We start from the raw sequence: 27,791 nt of genomic DNA on the forward strand, positions 1-27,791 counted from the left end.
GAATTATTCAATAACATACATTTCTAAACAAGATAATACTGAGAAAAATCATGGACATGTTAACAAAGTTTTACTGTTAAAGTATGTTTAACAGCTCACCAGTTACTCTTATATTTTGTTTTGGTCCTAATAACCAGTTTCAGAGATTGTGTAAATTACAGTATTTTTCCTTTACCCTCAATGGAAGAAGTCTTAGTCTTCAAGCTACACAATAAATGATGGCAGTGGAACATCAACCTGACTGGAATAATTTGCTGCAGTTAGCAGGCTTCAACTATGAAACTGTTGAGAATTTTGTCTTAATGACTTTAAAAGAGCAACAGGAATTTGATTTACAGTTATTTTTTAGTTCAAATCAGTGTTAAATTTCTTAAACAATATTCCAAATTTGGCCAGGGCTTACCACTCCACTCCAGATCAACAATGTGCCCTCAACAGAGTTCTGAACTGGTGCACACACACATGCCTGGTGAGTCACCAGCTGTTTTTTGATTGGACAGTTTATGGGCTCATGCTGTTCTACTGAAACCCATTGCAGACTTCTGCAGAAATTCCTCTGGCCTAGAATGCAGAAGAACTACATTGTTGTTCATGGTTTGAATTGTAAAAGACAACTAAATCTCAAACCTACATTCTCCTTTGGCCAGTCCCATTGAGATTATTTTATAGGGATCAAGAGACTTCTTGGTGCCCAGAGAAAACACTTCAACAAATGGTTTTCTTTGTAAGATATTGTACAAGTGGGCTTGCACAGTGTGATTTCAAGCTGTTCATGTGTATGATTTTTTTCTCTCTCACAAAATCTAAGGTCTTGATTTATGGTCACCCCAGAAATCAGAGTCCTACAGTTGTGATATTCTGCTCATCATTTAGATCCTGCCGACCTACTGCGAGATGCTTCTGTTGAACGCTGGCTGCAGTTATGCTTAGCTTTTAGTCAGTAGAAAGAGGTGCCTAAATACAAGTTGCTGTAAGGTTCTCGTAAAGAGAAATGATCTTCCGGCAAATTTCTTAGTCCAGTCATCACTATGTTGGCTTAGAGTAGCTGGCTTCAGCAGCTCATAGAAATAGTACTGAACTGAAATGCAACAGTGCTTTTTCTTCCTCAGATTCTGCCACTTAACCCACAGCTTTGAGAATATGAATTTATCACAACTGTCTACACAGAGTATCATTTTAACCTCGTGTAAATCCACTATAACAATAATTTATTTGTAACTGAACAAATGAAATACTAAGATGTGGTTTCTATAACATCCCACAAAGAAAATTATACCAAAAGGTGATGTTTAACTAATAGACTATTTTATATAGATTCTGTGAAGATCATGGGAACTATAGTCTCATCATAAAATAAACTTGGGTTAATACATGAAGGAATATGGGTAAAGGTGTGTCATAACCCTAACAAATAAGTTAGCAGCCTTAAATATACTAAAGACATCCTCCTGGTTTTGATCCTATTTTTTTTGTGGTTTCTTAGAGAAGTTCCTTTTACTAAGAATCTAGTCCTGTCCACTCATTTACTTTTACCAACAGTATCAATTTTACAAAGTTGCAGTAACTCTAGTTTTTAATAGTTTTACATTAAAAACAAGCATTACAATTACCAGATTAGCTGTTTAGGAATTTTACAGAGGTAGACTAAGAGATTCTTTGCTCAGTTATCGCCAAATACTGCTTTGAATAGCACATAGATACCCGTTTTGTTTGTTTTTTAACTCCTACAGGGTTTAACTAGGTCACTGCGTTTATAAGTTTTGTTTTGTTAAAATATGGCAGATTAAAAAATTCAGAGAACCTTTTCAATATCATCTTGTTTTGCTAGTATCTTGATTCTGCAACTCTTTTCATATGTGATAGCAGTGAGTCTGCCAGTTTAAGGCTGTTTATGGCTGGGAAATTATCAATTTTACTTATATCAGAGCTCTTGTATCCAGGCAGTATGGCAAAAAATATCCTATAGGTGATTTGGGAAAACAACAGTTACTAAATGTCACAGGATTCTCATCTGATTTCTAATTCAGTAATAAAATTTTAATCAGAATACTTTATCAAGTTTCTCATGATGATTAGAATAAAGCGAGTAAATGCCAATAGTTGAAAGCAAGACAACTTGGCACATGTCCTGCCAGAGACATGCCTGAATCCAGCAGCACATGAACCTACTCAGAACTACCAAGTAAAGCCAGATTTTCAATATAACTGAACATGAACCTAATATAATCTATGGTTGCCAGGATCAGGGATGGTCTGGTTGCCATTACAGAAGAAAATGATGGGGTCCTTTGGGCTGCTCTTCTGCACTCTCAGCGTCAAGATGGAAACCAGGGGGAATTAAATGTAACTCACTGGTCTACTGACTAGTCCTGCAGTTACCACCTAGGTTTCCTTTTATTACTAGTTGTTATTCTTTCCCTCTTTCTGAAAAATACACAACATGCAAACATTTGTCTGCTTATGCCAGCTGGGCGATTCATTTACTGAGCTATTTTAGTTTTGAGTCCGTCTTCTAAGAAAAACATTATGTAGATTACTCAACATCAGGCTCTAAGTAAGATTACTATACTTCTAAATATTTAGAATGCCCCTTCTTGTTCTCTCTAGAAGCTTCTTCTCAAATCCACATAATGACCACCCCTGTAAGCTTCTGAGTATTCTGCTGAATTAGACTAAATCAGTTACCTAAAGGTTGTACAATTCTGGTTCACAGGATCCAGAATGAAGGTAACTGGGCTTCAAGCCATCCAATATAGGTATAGCCTGCAGGCATATATATAGTTTTGAACTAAGATGTACAATCATACATTTTGTACAAGGAAAACGATAAATTTCAAGCTCCATATTAGTGTATAACAAAACATGAAGTTTTTAGATTAGCCTCATTAAAACTGATGTCAGTAATCCTATCTAATAAAAGAGAAACATGGTAATTAGTGTACGTCTGCTACCCTTCCCATTGGCTAATCAGGGCGATATGCAAATTAACTGCCAGCCAAGATGACGTCCGGCAGCCAGGCAGCTTGAAGCTAACATGAGGCTTGCTTGCTTCAGTGATGGAGGACTCTAACGTTCCCCGCCTGCCTTGCCGGCCTCTGAGCTTGCAGTTTGAAACATTGTTACAAATATAGAAGCTAAACAAAACCCCAGAAACCTGCTCTCAGCCCGCCGGGACCTCAGAGCTGGAGTTGATACAGTGTTTCGATTATAGAACCCAAACAAACCAGATACCTGCTTTCAGCAGCAGCGGCCTCAGAGCTGGAGCCAGAGCTAAAGCTGGACCAGCATAAAAGAAAAAGAAAAAAAGGAGCAGTTGGGAGCTTCAGTCACCCGTCAGCCTGAAAACAGCCCTCAGCCTCTCACCCAGACTAGCCAGGCACCCCAGTGGGGACCCCCACCCTGATCCAGGACACCCTTCAGGGCAAACCAGCCAGTCCCCACCCATGCACCAGGCCTCTATCCTATATAGTAAAAGGGTAATATGCTTCCCAGCACCGGGATCAGCGGAGCCGCGAGGCCTCCCGGCACCGGGATCAGCGTGACAGGGGGCAGCGCCCAAACCCCCTGATTGCCCTGCGGCTCTGTGTGACAGGGTGCGGCGCCCCAACCCCCTGATCAGCCCTGCTCTGAGCCTGACCAGGGGCTGCACCTAGGGATTGGGCCTGCCCTCTGCCACCTGGGAGCAGGCCTAAGCCAGCAGGTCGTTATCTCCCGAGGGGTCCCAGACTGCGAGAGGGCACAGGCTGGGCTGAGGGACCCCCTCTCCCCCCCGAGTGCACAAATTTTTGTGCACCGGGCCTCTAGTCCTATATAATAAAACCCTAACATGCAAATCAACTGAACGAAAAGACTGGTTGCTATGATGCTCAATGACCAACAGAGGGCAGGCACTCAATGAAGGAGCTGTCCCCTTGGTGGTCAGTGCGCTCCCACATGGGGAGCACTGCTCAGCCAGAAGTCAGGCTTATGGCTGGCGAGTGCAGTGGTGGTGGCGGGAACCTCTCCTGCCTCTGCTGTAGGTGGGTGGTAAGGAGCGAGGGGTCCGGCACCACTTGGGGGTTGTCTGACTCCCGGCTTAGGCCCGCTTCCCGGGGAGCAGGCCTAAGCCCGCAGTCAGACAACCCCCAAGTGGTACCGGACTGTGAGACTTCACAGTGGGCCTCTTCATGCACTGGGCCTCTAGTTGAAGATAAAGCCCTAACCGATTTGGCTCAGTGGATAAAGTGTCAGCCTGCAGACTGAATGGTCCTGGGTTCGATTCTGGTCAAGGGCACATACCTTGGTTGCAGGCTCCTTCCCAGCCCAGACCTTGGTCAGGGCTTGTGCAGGAGGCAACCAATTGATGCATTTCTCTCACATCAATGTTTCTGTCTTTCCCTCTTTTCCACTCCCTAAAAAATCAATGGAAAAATACCCGTGGGTGAGGGTTAACAAGACAAAAAAAATAAATAATTGAAGATATTATATACAGTAATAAATAGTTTTTGCCCTGGCAGGTGTTGCCCAGTTGGTTGGGTGTTGTCCCATGCACCGAAAGGTTACTGGTTCAGTTCCTGGTCAGGGCACATGCCCAGATTGCAGGTTTGATTCTCGATAGGAAGGATGCAGGAGGCAGCCAATTGATGTTTCACTCTCACATTGATGTTTCTCCCTTTCTAAAAAATCAATAAATATTTTTTAAAACCATTAAAAAAAGAATTAATTTTCAAAGAAAATCAAATCTACTTCTTAAAGTTCAGAACCTACCACTTAAATTTCTGAGTTTTTATTTATAAAACTAGAGGCCCAATGCACAAAAATTTGTGCACTCGGGGTGTCCCTCAGCCTGGCCTATGCCCTCTTGCAGTGTGGGACCCTCACCCCATGGAGGTTTGGCCAGCCTGGGTGAGGGGCTGATGGCTGTTTTCAGGCTGGCCACACCCCCTTTAGGGTGGGGGGTCGACACTGGGGTGCCTGGCCAGTCTGAGTGAGGGGCTGAAGGCCATTTTCAGACTGGCCAAGCACCCTGGCGACATAAGCTCCCAGCCTCTCCCTTTTTTTTTATTCTGGGATTTATTTACCTTTATAATTGAAACTTTGTTGCCTTTAGCAGAGGCCTGCAGAAAGCTTGGCTTCCTCCATCTCCAGGGGCAACCCACTCCTGCTCGCTCCAGCTCCGTGGCCGCGGCTGGCTGAAAGCAGGTATCTGGGGTTTGTTTACCTTCTATAATTGAAACTGCGGCTTTCAGTGGAGCTCAGAGCCAGGCCACGGCAGGCGGGGAACCTTGGCTTCTTCCATCACTGGAGCAAGCAAGCCTCCTGCTTGCTCCAGCTCTGTGGCTGACGGCCGCCATCTTAGTTGGGTTAATTTGCATATAGTCGCTCTGATGGGCTGGTGGGCGTGGCTTGAGGCATAGCGAAAGTACAATCAATTTGCATGTTTGTCTTTTATTAGTATAGGACAGTAATAATTTTCACTATTGTATTTTGGATACCATGAGCCAATATTTTGGAGAAATAAAACCAAAGGCTATTTTGAAAGATTGTGTCAAGTTCTTCTGTTTCTTCTGTGCTGTTACGTGTAGTAAAGCTACTTAAGAATGAAGGAGGCAATTCTGCTTACACACTACCATTGATGGGAATGGTCTACATGACCAGTGCAGAGCAGAAAGCTCAGAGAATTCAATCTGTACTTCACAAATTCAAATGACAAGCTAACCTTACGTTCACCTCTGTACTAGTTACTACTGGAATCACCTTTTATTTTTTTTATCACCAGTACCTGTTATATTGGAAGTCCATTAAGAAGCCAAAAAGTTTAAATATATTAATTGTTAAAAACAACAAAAGAAGAGTTTAAAGAATATATTTGAACCACATAAACAAACGAAAAGGTATTACATAAGAAAAAATAATGTAACAATTTATGTAAGTACCTAACATATGATAAGCATGCTCTTACATCTAAAACAAAAAGGTAACATTGGTACTATATATATATATTTGACAAGTGTGCATTAAAGAATTCTCTAATATAAAACATTTAAAATGTGGAAGATACTTTTTCAAGATACAGAAACAATTGTTAAGATAGACACACCCACAATTCTTATAAAAACATGCTGGAGGAAGATAAAATTCATCTGAGCACTCACTTCTCAGATGTGCAAAAGCTATTAAGTTGTTAATCACTGAATATTGGCTCCCACTTTGCACGGTTTAAGTTTCAACACTGATTGGTATGAATTATGAATTACACAATTAATTATTGTTATTTTCAGTGTTTTTGCCAAGGTTCCATACAGAATGAATCTATTTAATATGAATACTTAAAACAGCAACATTATTTGTTTATAAAAGTCATTTCCTTGGTTCTCCCCCCCCCCCCCCCCCAAAGGCACTATATTTAGAAAATAGTTATTATAGAAAATAGTGCTTTGGAAAATCTGAAACTCTAAATCAATGTGCTCCATCAACCATAAGTAGATCTTAGCCCTAATTGAAAAGAACACAAATGTAAAAAGCTGATAAAATTTAAAGATTATAAAAACTGGTTTATTGTAAAAGCATTTCAAGAATACCCAGTTAAAAATCTTATCCCAATGCTACCCATAACAACCAAGAAGCAGTTAAACACTTTTACGTTAGGAACAAGGACATAAAACAAGAAAGACCATCCTGAGGCTGTGAAAGAGAAAGGACTCAGGTCAGTACAGAGGGTCTGACAAGGTCAGAGCGCTGTGCCTGTCTCGGACCACAGTGCTGCCATGACATTGAGGTATCACCAGGCAAATGAAAGTCGAGGGGAAATGAAGAACTCCATAGTCTCATTTTGTGGGTGTACTTAAGTGATTGAAATTTTAGGAACAGCTGCCTTCAATGACAGCAAGATGCAAGATAAAGTCCTTACTGAAGAAAAAGGTTATAAAGTTCTCTATCAAAGTCCCACTAAGTCTTCACAACCCCCTCCCCGCCCCTCCCTTACCTAGAGCTACTCTGCTGATATATAAGATACAATCTTGACTTGCCGCTTACTGGCAAACTGTAGGCACTCCTTCCAAATAGCTTTATTTTCTACACATTAAAAACCCAACATGCTATATCATCCATATACTTAATTATGCATTCTAAGTAGAATTTCATTATTGCTCTAAAAAAAAAAAATCAATGTATCTGCACAGTGGCCACTTTCCCCCAGACTTATTTCAAGATTTAATCTCTCTGGTGTTTTCTTAATAAAAAGCCTTAGAGTCATTTATTATGAGTGATTGACCTATTAATCCTTATATACAACACAGAGATTGCATTGTTTTTGAGCACTAAAAATACTTAATATGAAACTTTACTTCCAACTTTTGTACTTTTCTAAATTGAAGGGTCAAAATACTTAGATTTTGTTAATTAGAAAAAAAATCTATCTTCCCAAGCTGAGGCTTTTCAGAACAGGTTTAGCCAGGAAAAGAGATTTTATGCCTGTTATAAACCCTTGAAAATAAGGGCTTACTCTAGGAACACTGAAAGACCCTTAATCACAGAGGTGCTAGCTGGTGCCACTGTAATTCACACCCAACTATTCCTTCATAGCTTATACTGAAGAGTGGATTCATGCTCATTTTTTTCCTTTAAAAAATACTCTTTGGAAACCATTATTACTCCTGTAGACACATACTCTAGTAATATCTCTTCCTGTAAAAATAAAAGTATACTCATGATTATCACTATTTCTTTGCTAAAGTCAACTACCAATATACATTTATTAATCTGACCACTTTACCAGCTAACACATGACCGTACAGCATTATACTGTCCAGGGTCAATTCTCAGTATATAGAAGTAAGAGCAAGTCTTATATGAATAGTCTTGTAGGCAATAATGTCTTTAATGATCATTAACAAATGACAACTAAAATAACTAGAATTTACTTCCAAAACTAAGGTGAAGATAAAACTTCCAAAACGACAGGCAGGTGCATGACCACATAAAACTTACTTCTGTCATGTACATTATGAACCTACTCAGTGATTGCCCATCAAGACTTAAAATTAGTCCAAGGGAGTAACAAGGGGGAAATATAGCCATTTCCTGTTTGCTTCTTTCAAATTCATCGGATAATATTCATTGTGTGCCCAGAGGGCATTATCCTTAAGGCATTATCCACAACAATAGCCTTTCTAGAACATGAAACTTCCTCAAACATCTGTAGACTGCCCCAACCAGATTTAAACTACCCGTGAAATATAAACCATTAGTCATGTATTCTAAATGCATATATTCAAAACTACCATTTTAAAATAAATTGGAAAGGGAAACCTAAAAAAAAAATATACATTCTGCTATCACACTATCATATGAAATTATAAGTGTGTCAGGGTGTGTGTGTGTGTGTGTGTGTGTATGTGTGTGTGTATGGAGAGAGCAGATAATCAAGATTTAAATAAAAATGTAAAAAATCAGGAAATGTAGATTTTACCAAAGAAACTATAATAACCATCTCAGCTACAACTATAAACAGATTCACTACTATGGTCATTTGCCTCGGTTCCAGAAAAAAAACAAAAAAACAAAAACCCAATCAACCAAAACAAAACAAACCCACAATAAAAACCCATCAAAACCTATACTAGAGTATGTGGCAATAATTAATATATTTCTATGGAAATTGTCTCATGCCTTATAAGCTCCTAAAATAAAATCAAAGTCACTATGTGACTAATGATATAGCACTAGGAGGAAAAAACAAAACAAAACAAAACTCACTGAAAGTAAAACAGTCTTCAGCCTTGGTTTCAGCTATCTCGCCAAATCATCATTAAGTACTTAATATCAGACACAACATATTTGGTTTATCAGACCAGTAAGTCATGTTTTTCCACTGGCCAAAAGCAGCTGAAGAAATAATTGCTTAAACAAACTAAATGTGGTGACATGAAGCATCTGACTTCCAGGTCTATTTAGTTAAAATAATTGGTGAACATCTAACTGGGCAAAAGGAATGGCATCCATCATCAAAACAGGCTCACTTCCCCCAGCCCCCAAACAAACAGTAGTTATAATAGCAAAAGAAACAAAAAGTTTTGTGGGGTTTTTTTGATTCTTTAGGGCCAACTATGAAAGAGGTCAGCAATATAGTAACAGCAGCAATGGACAAGGAAGAGCAAAACAGTGGATGAAAGAATCCTGCTGGACGTTTGTTCATCTTTTTCTGTATTAGCCAGGAGATCGCAACTGGCTTATTTGGAAATTTCTGGTATGTGTGTCTTATCTCCTTAGATCCTTCACAGATTTAGAATTCAGTCTACCTGAGGGCTCTATAACCATGTAAGGAAGCTTTCTTTATCTAGCTTGGTGGCAGCCAAAACGGACTCCATGTCATTAAGGATGTCAGAACTCAGAGCTTCCTGCAGACTTGGCATCAATTCCTCTCCTTCTATGTTCATTCCATCTCCCTCCAGTGTTCCAAGGTCCACATTTGTCCCAGGAATGGCTTCAAGGTAGTCTGGAAAACGATTCTGCTGGGAGGGCAGTGTGCTTTGGTTGATAGTATCACCTAGTTGGAGCAGAGAAAGAGACAGAATAAGGTTCTTGTGGAAAAGATAAGAACGGAGCAGTATCATGTGAGAGCACACAGAAATGCATAAAGAAAAGCAACTCCTGACTGACCTGAAATGATGCACAGCTCATTTTAGACCAAACAACTCATAAATAACAATGCCAAGATTACTTCTGCTTCAACATTTGTCAGCATATTTAACCAACAATTTGACTGCTCGCTTATCACTATGTGCTGAGCACTAAAGGAGGGGGAGTGCTATAATAAAAGTTCCCTGAAAAATTATATACAGCAAGGGAGAGGGAGCAAGCACACCACACAAGAGCATCACCACCTGATCCTCTTCCAGATATGCACACCAGCATAAGACGAAATAGGAAAATGAATGGTATAGTCCCATCTTTCCCTAAATACACTTTGGGAAACACTAAAATAAAAGGACTGGATGAAAACTATTCCATTCTTAGAGATTCACATTTTATAATATAGCAAAACAAGTCTCCCAAGAAGTCCATGAGTAAGTAAATCCTCCTTGCTTTGCTTCTGGGTTTCCCAAATTTGCCTGGCCACAAAACCCTTTTGGGGGGCACATGACAAAGTTAACATTCCTTAGAGCTCCAATTTTCAGAAAAATTATTATGAACCATTAAGTGCTATACAGTGGGGCCTTGACTTACGAGTGTCCCGACTAACGAGTTTTTTGAGATACCAGCTGTCTCTCTGCCGATTTTTTGCATTGAGTTGATAGAGTAATTTGAGTTAACGAGCTCCTTAACGAGCTCGGTCTCTGAACTAATTAAACTCGCAAGTCAAGGACCCACACTAGTGATTTGGAGAAAAGACAAATGGAGAAGAGGAGTAAGGAAACTTGTTTGAATGAGATGGGTCTGAAGTGACTCCTAAGGATGACTGGAGATTTAGATAAGTTGAAACAAAGGGGGACAGGGGATTTCTAGGAAGCATTACAGCTGTGAGCTGGATGAGCACAGGCTTTTACAAAAGACTTGCCAAACACTGTCAGCTCAGAACCCACTGGCTGGAGAACGGCTGCAGGGTCCTGCCCGCTGCCAGTTGCCAAGTCCAGGGCAATCAGCTGAGCCACAGGAGAAAGGCTTCCTCAATGACTCTGTGAGGCAGGTATTTCTCAGCACCTGCAAGACTCCTGTAACTATTCTAACAATAAAGTAGGTGAAGCCCATCACCAAGGCTTCCCCACTTGGTTTCCTGAGCCCCATAACACCTAAGTTGGACCAAAAGTCCTCAGAGAAAAGAGGGAGGCAGACACTGAATCACATATAGAAATCTCATAAGGTCCTCAATTCCCCTGCCAACTAATTCACTATTTTAAATGCTAAAATAAGTCATGTCTTTGCCCTAGCAGGTTTGGCTCAGTGGACAGAGCGTCGGCCTGCGGACCGAACGGTCCGTCCCGGTTTCGATTCGGGTCAAGGGCACCTACCTCAGTTGCAGGTTCCTCACAGCCTGAACCCTGGTCAGGGCTTGTGCAGGAGGCAACCAATCAATGTGTTTCTTTCACATAGATGTTTCTCTCTGTCTATTCCTCTCTCTAAAATCAATGGGAAAATATCCTCAGATAAGGATTAAAAACTAAATAAAATAAAGTAAGTCATGTCCTCAGTTTTGTTCAAATAGAGCTAAGATTCCATCTCATTTAAAAACTGAGAAAAGACTTAAATTACAAAAAAGGCACAATTTGAATTGAAGTTGATAGAATGTTAATGGCTTTCTTTTGAATAATCGTTGCTCACAGCTTATTAGTCCTGGCGATAAAATGATGGTACTTGCCTGACAGTCAATTCCTCAGAGGGATAAGGAATACTAACCTGTATCCATTTCATCAACACTGTTCAAGAAGTCATCTGGGGTCCGAGGGACACTGTAGCTGCTCATGCTCAGTCCACTGTCTGTACTCTCATCTCGAGAGTGATAGGTGCCACTACAAAGAGAGTTAAAGACCAATACAAAAATAAAAATGATTTCAAAGTAAAAATAAACACCTGCTGAGCACTAACAGGATTCTCAAAGAGGATTAGTGAAAATTCCTGCCCTGCAACATCTGAAACCAGCTCCCTCCTTCAGGGCCCATATACAGCCCTTGGTCTGTGCAGGGAAATAGAAAAGGTCACCCTAATCAAAGCTGCAGCTCTAAGGGGCCAAGATTTCTCTTAAATGTCTGGGCCTGATGGTTATAGGGAATAAAAAAGGTCTATTCAGTTCCCAGCTGATAGCATTTTCTGTCTAGGTCTTCTCTCTGTAATCCCATTTTGAATTTGGGGATCCACAGACTTATTTCAAGGTCTCCATTCCCCAAGTGGTGGTAGCACAGGTGTAGGTGGCAACTCAGACTCTAGGTAGGCGGTGAGACATGTTTAAGCCAGAGAATTTAAGCCAAGGGGGGGGGGGGGGAATATCAATGCAAAAATAAAAAACCAGAACTCCTTTTTGGACTAGGCCAGAACAGATAAGTCACTGCCGATTCGATAAGAACTCCCATAGCTTGATCTTCTTGCTTCTGTTTAGGCAGGAAAACCCAAATGCCTCAGAAGCTAGTGGCACTGCGGACAGCAGCTGGCACTGACTGTAAAATGTGGGGTTCTACCAATTCTAGGAAATTTTATAGCAAAGTGTGAAATAAAGGCAATTGTTGTTCAAGGATCTGTGACCATGATGTAAACTTTAACTTACCTCACAGCTTGGACATGTAAGCAGCTATTTAGTTTACACAAATGTTAAAAAACAAAAACAGTCCTAGCTGATTTGGCTCAGTGGATACAGCATCGGCCCGTGGACCAAAGGGTCCCAGGTTCGATTCTGGTCAAGGGCATGTACCTCAGTTGCAGGCTCCTCCCCAGCCTGGGCCCTGGTCAGGGCTCATGCAGGAGGCAACCAATTGATGTGTTTCTCTCACATCGATATTCTCTCTGTCTTTCCCTCTCTCTTCCACTCTTTCTAAAAATCAATGGAAAAATATCCTCAGGTGAGGATTAACAAAAACAAAAACTAAGCTTTATAAAGGAGCTTTAATTGTTGCTCAAGGTTGAAAGTTCGGTTCTCCCCAAATTTCTTACCCCCATTCTGTATATTGCGACCACTGGTTTGCTTTAACACTTCTGCCAGATTTCAGCAAGATTCAAAAGCCTCACACAGATCCAAGAAAACACAATTTTGCCTCTGAGACCATTTGTATACAATGCAGTTGCACAAGAGGCCTTAGGACAGTGGTTCTCAACCTTCCTAATGCCGCGACCCTGTAATACAGTTCCTCATGTTGTGGTGACCCCCAACCATAAAATTATTTTTGTTGCTACTTCATAACTGTACTTTTGCTACTGTTATGAATCGTAATGTAAATATCTGATATGCAGGATATATTTTCATTGTTACAAATTGAACATAATTAAAGCATAGTGATTAGTCACAAAAACAATATGTAATTATATATGTGTTTTCCGATGGTCTTAGGAGACCCCTGTGAAAGGGTCGTTTGACCCCCAAAGGGGTCGCGACCCACAGGTTGAGAACCGCTGCCTTAGGATGTGGTTTTCTTTTCTTTAGCCCGCCCTGATCCAGGAAAAGGCCTGGTCCTAGTTGTCACTGTTCCTGCTGCTAAGCATGGGCACACACCAGACTCTCCGGACTCTGCTACAGAACAGCTGGGCTGACACAGTTGTGCAGCTCTCTCCAAGCCACAGGAAAGCACATGACATTTCTGAGGACAGAGTTACAGAGCCACTTCCCTGACAAGGAGGTGCCTGCTCCCTGCAGAACCCCATCTCCATTCCATAAACATACATGAGCATCTGCTACTATGACAGGCATTAGACCAGGCTCAGATGCAGAGGAGGTTAAAAGCAATAACTCCAATACCGGGTACTTTCTAAGGCTCACACTTCAGGGGGCGGGATGAACAAATAAAGACAGGAATGCATCACACAAAGGGCTGTGTGAGCATAGTGTCTTTTAGAACAAAGAAGAGGGAGCTGAAAAAGTACAGTGGGCAGGTTTCGTGGACAGGACACCAGAGATGGCCCTGAAGGCTCTCAGGGGAAAATGGAGATAAGGGGATCTTGCACCACCACTAAGAGTCAACTCCATGGCAAGTTAGGGAAATGTTTAGAGCTTAAGAAATCTGTATGAACTGAGTAACAGGCAATGGGGAAACCACCATACGTTTTTGAAAAGAGAAATGGTATAGTCAGATGCATGTTTTAGAAATGGGGGTAGAGGCACTATAAAGAGTGGACACAGCATTTTGCCTTTGGACTAATATCACTGACGATCTGTCACTCTGAGATCTGTACCAGAAATTACAATCTCCAATCGCAGCCTAGCTTCCGGAGGTTTTAAGAAAGAATCTTCACCAGTGACTACTAAGAAAGATATACATTCTGTCCGTTTTTCTAAATAGCCTAATTTTATCCCTGGATCAATACTGGCCATCAATCGATGGGTACTGGAATTATATTGATCTGAAATTTCCCTTGTGGGGGAGAAAAATTCTGTGGCTATGACCTTAACTAACTTTATTTAAAGTTCAGAATTATAGTCTTGTATAAATACACTCAATTTTTTGCAGAACTTTAAACTGTATGTGTCAACGTGAGGTTAAAATACTGCTGAATGAGGTGAATGTTTTGTTACGTAACTAGCACATTAAATTCCTGTATATTTTATGTAGGCCTGTTCTATATTTAGCATAGTCTTTCTACCCATGCTTTGTATTCCACCCCACCTTCCCTGAAATTAAATTTACTTAACACATCGTATGCGGGAAACGTGTTTACACGTTTTACGTATTTATACGTTCTACCAGTGTAGTAGAGCGCGGGACACGTATTAATACGTTTTTTATAGACTAGCGGTAGAATGCGGGTAATGTATAAATACGTAAACTAAAGTTATCGTAATTTTACTGAACGTTGCCATTTGCGCAAAAAATTAGCAAAAATGGCCCGCGCCACCTGTTAGCGCGTGATAAAAACTACCCGCAAACAATGTGTTAATAACCTTCCCCAAAATAAAATAAAATAGACTATATGTGTCAAAAGAGCAAAGTTTGTTTTTCTTAAGATCATGATGTTTTCAACCCAGTTGGTGAGAACTGAATGAGTAGCATAATAGTTTTCTTAAACTAAGGGACCTGTAAGTCTCTTAAAACTGTGTTGTTTAAAATTGGTTAAAAAAAAAAAAATCAAAAGCACAAAGACCAGAAAGCATTTGTTCCTTAATTTTAAAAACTGAAACTCTAAAATATAACTTAGAAGGATGAACTGTAGTCCAGTCTTAACTTTAAATGGTTTTCCAGGCAACGAATACGACCTGCTGCAGCTTGCAGTTTTCGACTCAGCACTATACGTAACACTGCAGTCTTCCTGATCACAGGCTGGTGGTAACCCACTCCTTCGACTGCATTTCAAATGCCGTCTTAAACATTAATGCATTTAAAAAAAAAATATTTTTATTGATTTTTTACAGAGAGGAAGGGAGAGAGATAGAGAGTTAGAAACATTGATGAGAGAGAAACATCGATCAGCTGCCTCCTGCACACCCACTACTGGGGATGTGCCTGCAACCAAGGCACATGCCCTTGACCGGAATCGAACCTGGGACCTTTCAGTCCGCAGGCCAACGCTCTATCCACTGAGCCAAACCGGTTAGGGCTTAATGCATTTTTTTAAAAGGCACAATTTACATTTTATCTCCTTTATGAGCACAAGGCCTTGCAGTGCTGCTGTGTGAAGCACTCAGGGTGAACACTCATGTGGAAAATTCCTCCCAATCTACCTTACAGTGCAGCCTACAGCCCTAAGCAGGTTTAAGATGCAGTTCATTTGCTTTCATAGAAAGGCATTCACATGTTTCTCCCCGATTCTGTAATTTTAAGTAATTGTTAGTCAACAGTATAGGCAGGAGCAACATGTGACTGTGAATCAAGTATCCCCTCTACAAGTCTGAACAGCTCACTTCCTCTCCCAGGAGCCAGCTTTTAATCCTCGTTTTATTGTAACTGCCATTTATGGAAAGATTCCTTTACAACTATGATTTTTGGCCCACACGGATGTTCAAACAGCTTATTACAAGTACTAAGAAGAATAATCTCAAAGCTATGATCCTTTTCAGATATTGGCCAGTAGCAACTCTCACCAACCTGTTCAGAAAGGGATCTGAGCTATTGGTCGTCATTGTTCTCAACTCCTGAGACATCCCAGGAGAAGACACTGGATTCTGAGTCCCACCATCCGGCTCCAGTGTTGGTAACTGGCTCCGGAGAGCTAATTCCTAGAAAAAACAAACACAAACAGAACCAGTCCGCAGATGAACAAATTTATTGTTAGGTTAAAGAAATATATACAATGCACATTCGGGTAACCATGTATTAAAGTATTAACATCTATTTTAAAGTGAGTAAGTTTCCCAGTCAGAAAGACCAAGTTCTTCTATCCATTTCAGGTGATTAAAAATTAAATCATATAAATTGAAAGTTTTTCTACTCTTATTAACCCCAAGACATATGTACTTTATTACCAAATTTCACTGTTATTTCCCTTACTTTGGCAGACACTCCAAAAATCCTTCCTTGGGGTAGGATGGCAAATCTGGTCTTTTAAAAGATAATTCTTCTTAACATGTATTTTTACTCATCAACCTTCATTATGGTTTTGTGTTTGGCATCAGTAATAGAAATAAAGCCAGAAGAACATTTGGTAAATTATTGTAAGACACCCTCTCTGCGCCTCCTGCACTGTTTTACACTTTGTATCAGGTGTCTCTCTTTTTTATTTTTTTGTTAATCCTCACCTGAGGGTATTTTTCCATTGGTTTTTAGAGAGAGTGGAGGAGGGGGAAGAGTCAGAGAGAGAAACATAATGCGAGAGAGACATACTGATTGGTTGCCTTCTACACTGGCCAGGGATCAAGCCTGCAACCCTTGACTGGGATCAAACCCGGTATCCACTGAGCCAAACCAGCTGGGGCTAGGTGTCTCACTGTGATTTCAGGTTTTTCTATCTTAAACAGGGGCACCAAACAACCTGGAAACCTGAGCCCAAGCTATGGGTCGACACCACCCTGCTGGCTCCAGGCCTGCCTCAACAGGCCTCCACCATCCGCCTCCGCCAGGACCTCGGGGCTATTTACTGCCGCTCTGTCCTTTTTCTCACTGTTTGTCGGTTCACTGCTCCCTTCCTTAAGAGTCTCCACTGTGCCTCCCAAACTCTTATAAACATTCTCTCGGCTAGAGAATTAGCTTTCTCTCCCTTCAACTTTTTTGTTTTGGCTTGAAGTATGGCTTTTTATCACAAAGGACCTGCTCCCTCCGGCAGCCTTCTTGAGCTCAGAGCCGAGCCTGCACACAGAGGCACCGGCCCACCATTTCCAGCCCTGTACGCCTCCATCGTCACTGGGTCCTGAGGTGGTGGAGATATTCTGAGCTCTGCACCATCATTTCTAAACTATGAATTCTTCCTCATGCAAAAACCACCTTTTTTTTTTAAAAAAATATATTTTATTGATTTTTTACAGAGAGGAAGGGAGATAGAGAGTTAGAAACATTGATGAGAGAGAAACATCGATCAGCTGCCTCCTGCACATCTCCCACTGGGGATGTGCCCGCAACCCAGGTACATGCCCTTGACCGGAATCGAACCCGGGACCCTTGAGTCCGCAGGCCGACGCTCTATCCACTGAGCCAAACCGGTTTCGGCCAAAAACCACCTTTTAAATTCAGGTTTATGCCTTTTGTGACATAGCATCCCTCAAAATGGGTTTTCTTTACCACAGAATCATGACAGAATAAAAAAGGCCTATGATCTTGGATGGAGGAAAGAAAATTACACATTTTCACTAACTTCTAACTGAAACTTAGCATTTCCTTTAATTACAAACATAGGCAACAGACAGTAGTATTTAGTATATCGACTTTTCATCAATAGAAGGCATTTTCATATTACATTGTAGCTGTGCCAAATATGTTAAAATACCAACCACCCTCATTACCATTTCAATGATCTGGTAGATACGAGACATAACACTCTCTCTTGTTATTCCACCATTAGGTAGATGACTCATTCACTCAACATGACGGCTCCTTGACCTTCGGGATTTCAGTGGTCATCATCTCCACCTACCTCAATCATCCACTTGCATAGCTAAGACCTTGCTATTTAAATGAAGCCTACCTCTAAAATTTTTAGTCATGACTGGTTCACTTCACTGCAACTGCATTCATCACCCCGACTTGTCAACATCGTGCACAAAACCTAGACCCCTATCATGGACATTTCTGGGTCTCTAAATTGCAATGATACGGACCCCTTCACCATTATTCATTCAACTTCATTCCCTCGGTCATGCCCTGGAACTGGCTTTAGAAATCCTACCCCTCACACCTCTGGGGAAATCTTAAATGCACTCATCCCACTCACTGGGACCATGATTTTTCTTTCTGCCCAGTTCCTGCATGATGTGGTTCCCACTCTACCAGAGCTACAGACCTATGCCCTCAGGACTCCAGTTCCTTCTTTTTACCACTATTCTAGTGTACTGGCTCCCTTTCAGTTCTTTTTTATTTTCATTTTTAAAAAATTGAGGTGTAATTGACATATAACATTATATTATTTCAGGTGTGTAACATAATGCTACAGTATCTGCTCACACTGTGAAACAATCACACAATCAGCCTCGTTACCAGCCATCCCCATACATAGTTACCAATATTGTTTTTCTTGTGATGAAGACTTTTAAATATAGTTTTATTGATTTCAGAGAAGGAGAGAGACAGATAGAAACATCAATGAGAGAATCATTGACTGGCTGCCTCCTTCACGCCCCACACTGAGGATTGAGTCTATAACCCACACATGTGCCCTGAACGGGAAATTGAACCAAAACCTTCAGGTTCAAAGGCCGACGCTCAACCACTGAGCCACGCCAGTTGGACACAATGAAGATTTATAACATTTACTCTTAGCAACTTTCAAACTTGTAATACAGTATTATTAATTGCTAGTGGCCCGGTGCACGAAATTCGTGCACATTAAAAGGGGGATTAATTAGAGGAAATATTTTAATATTGCTATTTGCCCTTTTTTCTATAATAGTGTCAGAGAGGAAAGAAAATTAGTAAAATGTATATGAAAATCTTCCTCCTGTCAGAGTCTGGGGTGCGCTGCGGGACCCAGAGTCAAGTCCTTGCACACCCGCAGCGCCTCAAAATTGCGCAAGACCCAGACCCAGCCAGCCCCAACCCCATTGGGCGAGATCCAGACCCAGCCGGCCCCACCCTTGTCAAGCCCCGCCAGGCGGGGGGCGCAGCCTCAGGTCCCCCAGCCTGGCACTGGGGCGGGATGCGTGGCCTGAGGTCCCCCAGCCCAGGCCGGGGCAGGGGGCACCATAGGTGGGGGTCCTCCGTCAAGCCCCACAGGTGGGGGGGCGCAGCCTCAGGTCCCCCGTCAAGCCCTACCGGGCAGGAGGTGTGCCCTGAGGTCCCCTGTCAAGCCCTCCTGGTCGGGGAGAGTGGCCTGAGGTTCCCCAGCTTGGCGCCGGGCACGGCCTGAGGTACCCCAGCCCGGCGCCAGGGCAGGGGGGCGCAGCCTGAGGTCCCCTGTCAAGCCCCACCAGGCAGCGGCGGATGGGGGGTGTGTGAAGCCTCAGGTCCCTGCTGATTGCTCCTTAAGGCTCAGCCTCCGCTGTGGGCGCAGCCATATTGACCATTACAACAAGATGGTCAATTTGCATATTCCCTCTTTATTAGATAAGATAATCACCATGCTGTACATTATACCCCCTCAACTTATTTTAAAACTGGGACTTTGGCTCTAGTATGTTTGGCTCAGTGGATAGAGCATTGGCCCACAGGCTGAAGGGTCCAGGAATCAATTCCAGTCAAGTGCATATACCTCAGTTGCTGGCTTGATCCCTGGCCCTGGTTGGGCAAGCGGGAGGCAATCAATTGATGTCTCTCTCACATCAATGCTTCTCTCTCTCTCTGTCTCTCCCCCTCCCTTTCACTCTCTCTAAAAAAAATCAATGGAAAAATATCCTTGGGTGAGGATTAAAAAATAAATAAATAAAAAACATACTGGAATTTTGTACATTTTGACTCCTTTCACACACTTAACCCACCCTCCACCCCACCACTCTGGCAAGCACCAATCTATTATCTTAATCTGTAAACTTAGTTGTTCATTTTGTTTTTTAGATTCTACTTATAGGCGAAATTTAACAATATTTGGCTTTCTCTGACTTATTTCACTTAGCATAATGTCTTCAAGACCCATCTATGATGTCATAAATGGAAAGATTCTATTCTTTTTTTATGAATGAATAGTATTCTATTGTACACATACATATACCACATCTTTATTCATGGACACTTAGGTTGTTTCCATATCCTGGCTATTATGAATAATGCTGCAATGAACATGAAGGTGCAGATTATCTTTTCAAATTTGTGATTAAATTTTTTAAAAAATGACTTATTTCTTGAACTTATTGAGGTGATATTGGTTAATAAAATTATGTAGGCCATTTCGCTTGTTCAAAGCTGTCAAAGCTTTACTTTTTGCTGCCTTTAACAACCAAATTTCTGTTGTCAGCAGACACTGCAGAACCAACTTACCCAAATTTACCAAGAAAGGTAATTTAGAGATGTAAGTAAGAAGGGAAAGCATTCCAAGTTGCCTAACAAGATATCCAACTCCCTGAAGGGCTATGGAACATACTTTTCATCAAATCTATACTTGAGCCATGCATGACTAAGAGTAACTAACCTAGGGATTCATCTGTACTGAACTTGAAAGGCTCAAGGAAAAAAACACCACTTTATTTACTGGTGGTGGTAGCATCATCAATCAAACAGGGAACAATTTGGCATGCAAACATGCAAACAAATACAATGTTATAAGGCAATTTATAAAAAATTAATATATATAGATTATGAAAACTATATTTCAAGGTACAAATATTCAACTCACTTTTGACACTTCTAGTTTACAGCAAAAAGTGTTGATTAGATGCCCTTAGTAATTTTTTGAACAGCTTGAGGTATAAATTGATGTGTAATAACTTACACATATGTTACCCCAAAATGGATACATTCTTATATAGCTCAGTATTTGCTAACAGCAAAATGGCTTTATATAATGAAAGTTTATTTGGTAGTCACCTCCCCGAGTCATTAATTCTTATGTTAATATTTTCACCTGCTGGGAGTGTAATTTATTTCACAGGATTCAATAAAGATAATGAATTTCTGTTGCTATTTTAAAGAAATTGTCAAAAATGGGAAAGGGAAACTTCTGTATTTAGATAGGAAAACAAGCCAACCTTTTCCCTCCTTAGTCTATAACTTTGGAATTCAAAACAGTTAACTTCTACTTCCCACATAAACACACACACACACACACGCGCCCCCCCCCCCCCCAAACACACACACACACACACACACACACACACACACACACACACACACACGAAGATAGTTTTAAAAGGCAGATCTTAGAAGTGAAATGGAAATTTGGAGAAGTGTCTTAGTATATGCCTTACCTACTCAGATTTTGTAGGAGAGTGAGCATGTAGTCAGAGCTGACTAAGAGTTCTTCTGTAAGCTGACCTTTTCCCAGTAGGGAAAATTGCAGATTTTCTTGGGATTGAGCTTTATTTGTAACCAAGGGTTATAAAGATGAATGTGAACACACATATAAAATTAAGAATTTTAGAAGTAAAATACTGAAAATTAGTTTCAGAGCTGTAGAGACATTTTGCTAGTGACTCCAGAGAAAAATAATTATTTTAATGTGGATAAGTATGAAATGAACTTACATAATCTGAATTTTTTGATCAAAAGTGTATTTCATATAAACTTTTTCCATTATACTGCATTAAAAAGTAAGCCTATATGTATGTATTTATATATATATATATATATATATATATATATATATATATATGTAAAATAAGCCTATTTTATTGCAATAAAGTACATTATATCAAAACAGATTTTGGATGAATAAGAACGTTATTTTGTAATGGGTAAATCTGGCCTGGCTGTTTAAAAATAAGCCTCTGGGACATAACTGGATTGTCTACAAAAACTGATTTCAGCTGAAACATGTCATGTTGAAAGTTACGTCCACTCTAACGAGGATTTTTATCCTGAACAAATGCCTAAAATTAGAATACTGAGCTAAAAATATGTTTGCTAAGCTTCTCTTTTCCCCAAGGTAGTTAGAAAAAATAGTTTGACAGACTCAAAAATGGAGAAGCAAGTTGATAGGAAATTTGGCCAAAATCTAATCATGCTTCTGTATTTCAAAGGTCAAATAGCTTTTCTGGAGTAGTATTTGACTTTTTCTAAGCGAAGCAAGTATTTTTAGCTCATTTTATTCTGTAATAATACAAAAATGTGGTGGCTTTTCCCATTGAGGTTGTAAATTTTCGCTAATCTGGGACGCATTTAGTCAGAGCTATCTGCTGTACTAGTAAGTAAAACCAATGGTTCCAGCGGGTCTGGAGGGAACTTTGCAGGATGGCTGATAAGGGAAAGCACGCCTGCCTGCTTTACACAGTAGACTTTTATGGACTCAGGACCTAGCCATAAGCCACTGGCCTTTTTCACACTGCCCTTGTTTTGCTTATTTCCCATATGGTCAAAAGACACTGTAAGATAGTATAACTGCTAGTTACAGTATTTTGACCCTGTATAAAATGGATGTTTTGGTTCATATCATTTAGAAAATAAGAAAAGCAGTAGAAATAGTCAGTAGTCTAGGAACATTTAGAACGTGTCTAAGTTATTAAGTTCTTTGGGTATCTAAGATAAGTGAAAGCATATAAAAAAAAAAGTCACATAATTCAGAACAACCTAAATGTCTGTCAATAGGTGAATGGATAAAATAATTGTAGTATATCCCTATAACGGAATGCTAGTTAGCAATAAAAAGGAATGAACTATAAATACAACATGATTGAATCTCAAAATAATGCCAGGTGAAAAAGTTATGATTCCATTGCCAGAAAATTTGAAAAATACAATGTCAACTTTACTTTCTTAAATCAAATTTGTCTTTAGCAAATTCTAAGCTATGTAACAGTATATCCATTTTTGAATAGTACAAGGCACATAAATGAAGGTCCTCTCCACCCCATAATCAAAGGAAGATTACTTCAGTAAACTAGAAATCTAAATTTAGAAATGGAGAATAACTCTAAAAATATACATTTTATAAATAGCTTGGCTTAGTGATAGCAGTTTATGTTGACAATTCCAAAAATAGAGGGGGAAAAAGCCATTTCTTCCAACTATGCAAGATAGGCCCCGCCATGCCCCATTTTCCAACACAACTTTCAACAGTCAAAGATATTTCATTATGTTTGAAGTTATTAAAATTTAGCCAATGTTTAGAATGTTTCTTTAAAAACATTACATTTTTAAAAAATATATATTTTTTATTGATTTCAGAGAGGAAGGGATAGGGAAAGAGAGAGATAGAAACATCAGTGATGAGACTCACTGATTGGCTGCCTCCTGCACACCCCACACAGGAGAACGAGCCCACAACCCCGGCATAAGCCCTGACCAGAACCAAACCTGGTTCATAGGTTGATGCTCGACCACTGAGCCACACCAGCCAGGTTGCTTTTTGATGTTGTGCCTTTACCAAAATATCTTCAACTTCAGAAACATTTCTGACTAAAAAGTGTGACTATATGGATTTGGGAATAATTATGATAACTCTATAATAATCCTAACTTCTGAAAAGTAATATCCAAAATAGATTTGCAGTTGGTGTGCCCAGCATTATCTTGAGGTTCACGCTCTTTCTGACAGAGCTCTGGAGTTGGGTCTTTTGTAATTTGTATTACTTAGTAAAGTAATAGAAGTCATTATAGCATTCTTCAAATGATGGGCCTTAATGGGGGGGGGGGGGGGGAAGGTAACCTATTAGAGTTTGCAGGGTGAGAGGCTAAATCTCCCCCGACCCCTTTTTTACAAAGATGTCAACATGCACATTAAAAATAAAATATAAAATATTCACAGGAAAACACATAAATGAATCTATGGTTTATATTCAGTATTAGGACTTCAAAAAGAAGAGAGATAATCTTAGGAGAAGTGTTCAGTGAATTCTGAAACAGCTTTTCCAGCATCTGTTGACAAGAAAGACAGTGGTGGTGGTGGTGCGGGGTGTGTGTGTGTGTGTGTGTGTGTGTGTGTGTGTGTGTGTGTGTATGCCAAATTCTTTGCTATTAGGGGGACAAAAGGTTGATGGCTATTTTTTCACAGGGCTGAACAGTAGTATTATTTTACTCCATTTAACTAAAACTATGGACATCTGAACTTCTTTACCATTGTGGGCTAATGGTGTAGTATATACAATATCTTCAACAGTAACACTGCGGGTTTTATTACTCATTAAACCCATGACTGACCCTGATGTATATTTATTACTACTCGTAAGAAATGGCTAACACAACATTCATTAGTTGCAAAAACATTCATAACTATAATTTCTATGAAGATTAAAGCAATTATTTACTCATAAAAAAAGGGTATCTAATTACAACAGTCTTATATCTATTTCCTGGGCAGTTTCAAGAATTCAGATGAAGCCACTTGGGGATCAGTCTTGACCTGTGTCTTGTAAGGCTACATGGATAACCTTAATTGGTAAGAGGAAGAAAAGCTCCCGGCAGAATCATGGCAACAGTACAGGAGGGTACACTTAGCAGAAGGAAGAGCAATTGGCTTAACCAGGCTACTGACCACAGACCATGAGCCAGGTTGCAGAGTTTACATTAATCTCACAGGTATTAGGAACCACATTCTTTTTTTTTTTTTTTTTTTAATATATCTTATTGATTTTTTACAGAGAGGAAGGGAGAGAGATAGAGAGTGAGAAACATCGATGAAAGAGAAACATCGATCTGCTGCCTCCTGCACATCTCCTACTGGGGATGTGCCCGCAACCCAGGTACATGCCCTTGACCGGAATCGAACCTGGGACCTTTCAGTCCGCAGGCTGATGCTCTATCCACTGAGCCAAACCGGTTTCAGCTAGGAACCACATTCTTAAGCACAAGAAAAGTTAAAAACATTCATACTCAGGGCAGATTATCTTCCCTTAAAATGTTTGTTTTAAAAGACCTTGAAACAGAAGCTGAGATGCATTTCTTTACAAAGGAGCAATTCATGTATTAGAAAAAGACATGTCTAGAAAATTAAGCATTATATGCTCAATCTCACAGAGCAAAGACAATGTTTGTAACTTTAATGTTTTTTTTCTGAGAATAAAAATTGCTTTTGAAACACAAAATAGTGAATAATCAAAATGCAACTAACAATTTTAAGCTCTCTGAGGTCAAGTTTCTCTAAAATTCTCCAAATAAATTAAGGTGATAATGTCCATCTTTAACTAAGAAGATATACTACTGCCTTTAAAGTTAAGTTGCCTCAATTTTCCAGAATTCTGTGTTTACCTTAACTGTACTGACATAAGTTTACCTGACCAGAGAATCCTATAATAAAGACATGTTTTTTTAATGTTATTAGAAAGTACTTCAAGGCAGCCTTTGAAATGAGTGATTTGTAAACATCATGAAATTTGGTACCTTTCCATATCCCAAAGTTGATTTTTTAAAAACTGTATCTTTTTTAGGTTGCTTGCTCTTAGACAAATCTAAGAAATCAACTCTGCATTTTTAATACCATATAAATTGAAATATAATTCTTATTACTTACAAGACTCACCTTTTCTCAAGTTTTAATAGTAAAAAAAGTAACTAAGAACTCCTGGTGAGAATTTTAGTAAGAGTTATGATTTACTTATACTCGAGTTTGATATAAAAACTTAGAAGTACTTTGTTGATTAGATCTGAGGTTTAAAGTCTCAGATTGGAAAAAAAAACACCAATTTCCCAAAACACTTTTGGCATGGAGGACTGCTGGCTCAAATCTGAGTTAATTTCTGATCCTATGTTAATTTCCACTTCATTTAGCACAAATATAAGTCTTGTTTCAGAAACACTTTAGGGAAAAAGCAAGGGAAAAATGTCTTCACCATAAAGACCCAATGCTACGTGCTCTTTCCAGACAAGTGTGGTATCAGAGGCCCTCATGGAAAGCAGGCATGTGCTCTCTGCTTTAGCAAAGAGAGCGTCTGTGAGTTATTTTCTAACTTGATCTACTGATTAAAGGAGGCACCAATGAGATAAAGAACAGAGTTTCTCCCCTCACAAAGTAACTGGTCTCTATGAAGACGATATCTGACTTTATTAGCACAGTGCCCCAAGGACAAGTTAACAGTATCCAAAATGAGCGACATTCTGCCAACTCCCACTTCCACAGCTGATTCTAACACAATGCACTTACTTAGCCTAACGCAAAAGAGCTACATATCATATGAGGGGTTTCATGGTTGCTTCTGCCCACCTGAGAAAAGTGCACTGACCCCCTACCTCCCAATTCCTTCAAATTCTAGGAACCCTGAACACAAGCGAATCCCTTTGGTTTCAGGAATGACTTTCTGTCCATTAGTCAGATAAGTAGCTGTGCCAGAAGAAAGTATGGCCACTATCTTTCCCTCTAAATAAGATACCTTCACAACCAGTGCTCCCTGGGGTTCATCAAGGAAAACTGTGCTGCTAAAAGCCAACAAAGAAACTCAAAACACTCCCTGGGCAGATCCTTCTCTTCCAGTGATTTTGATATTGTTCCTTTGGAATGTTCACTAGAAAGAACTTTTCCTTTTCTAACAGTAGCATTACAACTATTAATAAAATTTCCTATAGTAGCCTCCCCAAGTCAATATTCCTGTTACTGTTCAAATTATCAATTTAATACTTTTTAAAACTACACAATATAAAAATTAGGCAGACTTCAAGACTGATAGAATGTACACTGGAGACATAATACATTTCAAATGTGGAATAAAAAAGACCTCTATGGAATAAAAATGAATACTAGCAGCAATACGGGAGGAGCAGGAAGGGAACAGATAGTAGACTTTCTGGGAAGAGCAACATTAACTGAAGTATCTTGGTAGAAAGATAGCTCAAAGTTATACTGTGGGCTAATCTTTAGTGAGAACAGGCCCTTGGAGCACAAATTTCTCTCTTTCCTAATATTTTTTTCATTTTTAATGCTAAAACATCAGATAAGAGCCTACCTGACATTTTGGAGAATTTGCTGTGCTGGGATTGATATTCCGCATTGCCTATGAGTAAAAAATAAGATGGATAAAAATTACTTCAAGCCACATGGTTTGGCTATGTAGGCCGACTTACAAATTGTATCCAGACATATCACCATAGCACAGAATTCCCAAGCTAGCCCGAAGCAGCAGACTGAGGAAGACAGGAGCCAGTGGAGTCACCACACAACAACCGAAACCTCTCAAGCATCGCACAGCACTGAGGACAGGACAGCAAGACTAGGTGTCAGGACCCAAATCTGGTTTGCTATTGGTCAGGTAGGTTCTTCGCTTCTGAGTATTAGGTGAAGCAGGAAAAATATAATTTGATGTTTTAGCGATAAGAGAAACTGTCGATGGAAGAAGTTCACAGAAAGCCAAAAGACTTAAGACATACGTTATTTATGCCAATTGCTAAAAAACAAAAACACCCTAAAAATATAGACTTATTAGTATAAGAATAGAGCAGTTCTGTCATTTCAATGCAAGAAAAGACAACGCAGTTGGAAGTAAAGAAGAGAGCAAGAAATTACCTTCCAAGGAAATGAAGCTATTCTGCCAGGACCCCATCACCCAGAGTAAAAGTGAAAATAGAAAAATTCCTTGGAAGGAAGCGTTTTACAAGGAGCAGCATTTTGCCCACCAAAATACCACCAAAAAGACACCAAAAACAAGCCAGCCTGGTCTATAGCATACAACAAAATGACGAATAGCCCATTTCTAGACTTTTATATATAAAAATTATAAACAGTAAAACTTTGACATAAGTAATTAAATCACTTTCTTAACAAGATTCCTTTGGTTTTCAGAGTCTTCCATCCATATGTGAAACTAAGACTTGTATTTACTTAGACCATCTAGTACTCAGTAACAACAAAATAAAAAGCAAGCATGGAAAACAGGCTGTGTAAAGGTACTCTTAAATTACTTTATTTCTCCTAAGAGCTACATGATGGCTCCCCCTTGTTCTGATGATAAATGTTATTTAAACGAGAAATCTTTCCTTTAGAGTAATTTGTTAGTCGTTAGAGACACAGTAAACGGGTTAATAT

The 27,791-nt window shown here is 39.9% G+C and overlaps 1 protein-coding gene across 14 annotated transcripts in view; it reads right to left on the reverse strand.

Moving 5' to 3' along the window:
* Window positions 1-5,829: 5,829 nt before the first annotated feature.
* Window positions 5,830-27,791, reverse strand: part of YAP1 (Yes1 associated transcriptional regulator) — a 118,601-nt gene continuing 96,639 nt past the window's right edge. For 8 of the 14 annotated variants that reach the window (XM_036324586.1, XM_036324596.1, XM_036324588.1 and 5 more), the window contains 4 exons: window positions 26,716-26,763; window positions 15,699-15,829; window positions 11,374-11,486; window positions 5,830-9,526 (listed from right to left, as the gene is read on the reverse strand). In XM_036324586.1, coding sequence (XP_036180479.1) covers window positions 9,288-9,526; window positions 11,374-11,486; window positions 15,699-15,829; window positions 26,716-26,763 — 531 coding nt within the window. In that variant the 3' untranslated portion in view covers window positions 5,830-9,287. The remainder of the gene's footprint in view (window positions 9,527-11,373; window positions 11,487-15,698; window positions 15,830-26,715; window positions 26,764-27,791) is intronic. The other 6 variants (XM_036324589.1, XM_036324598.1, XM_036324591.1 and 3 more) reach the window with 1 other exon arrangement.

This window comes from Myotis myotis, unplaced genomic scaffold, assembly GCF_014108235.1.
Source record: "Myotis myotis isolate mMyoMyo1 unplaced genomic scaffold, mMyoMyo1.p scaffold_m19_p_10, whole genome shotgun sequence".
In the NCBI taxonomy this organism is placed as follows: Eukaryota; Metazoa; Chordata; class Mammalia; order Chiroptera; family Vespertilionidae; genus Myotis; species Myotis myotis.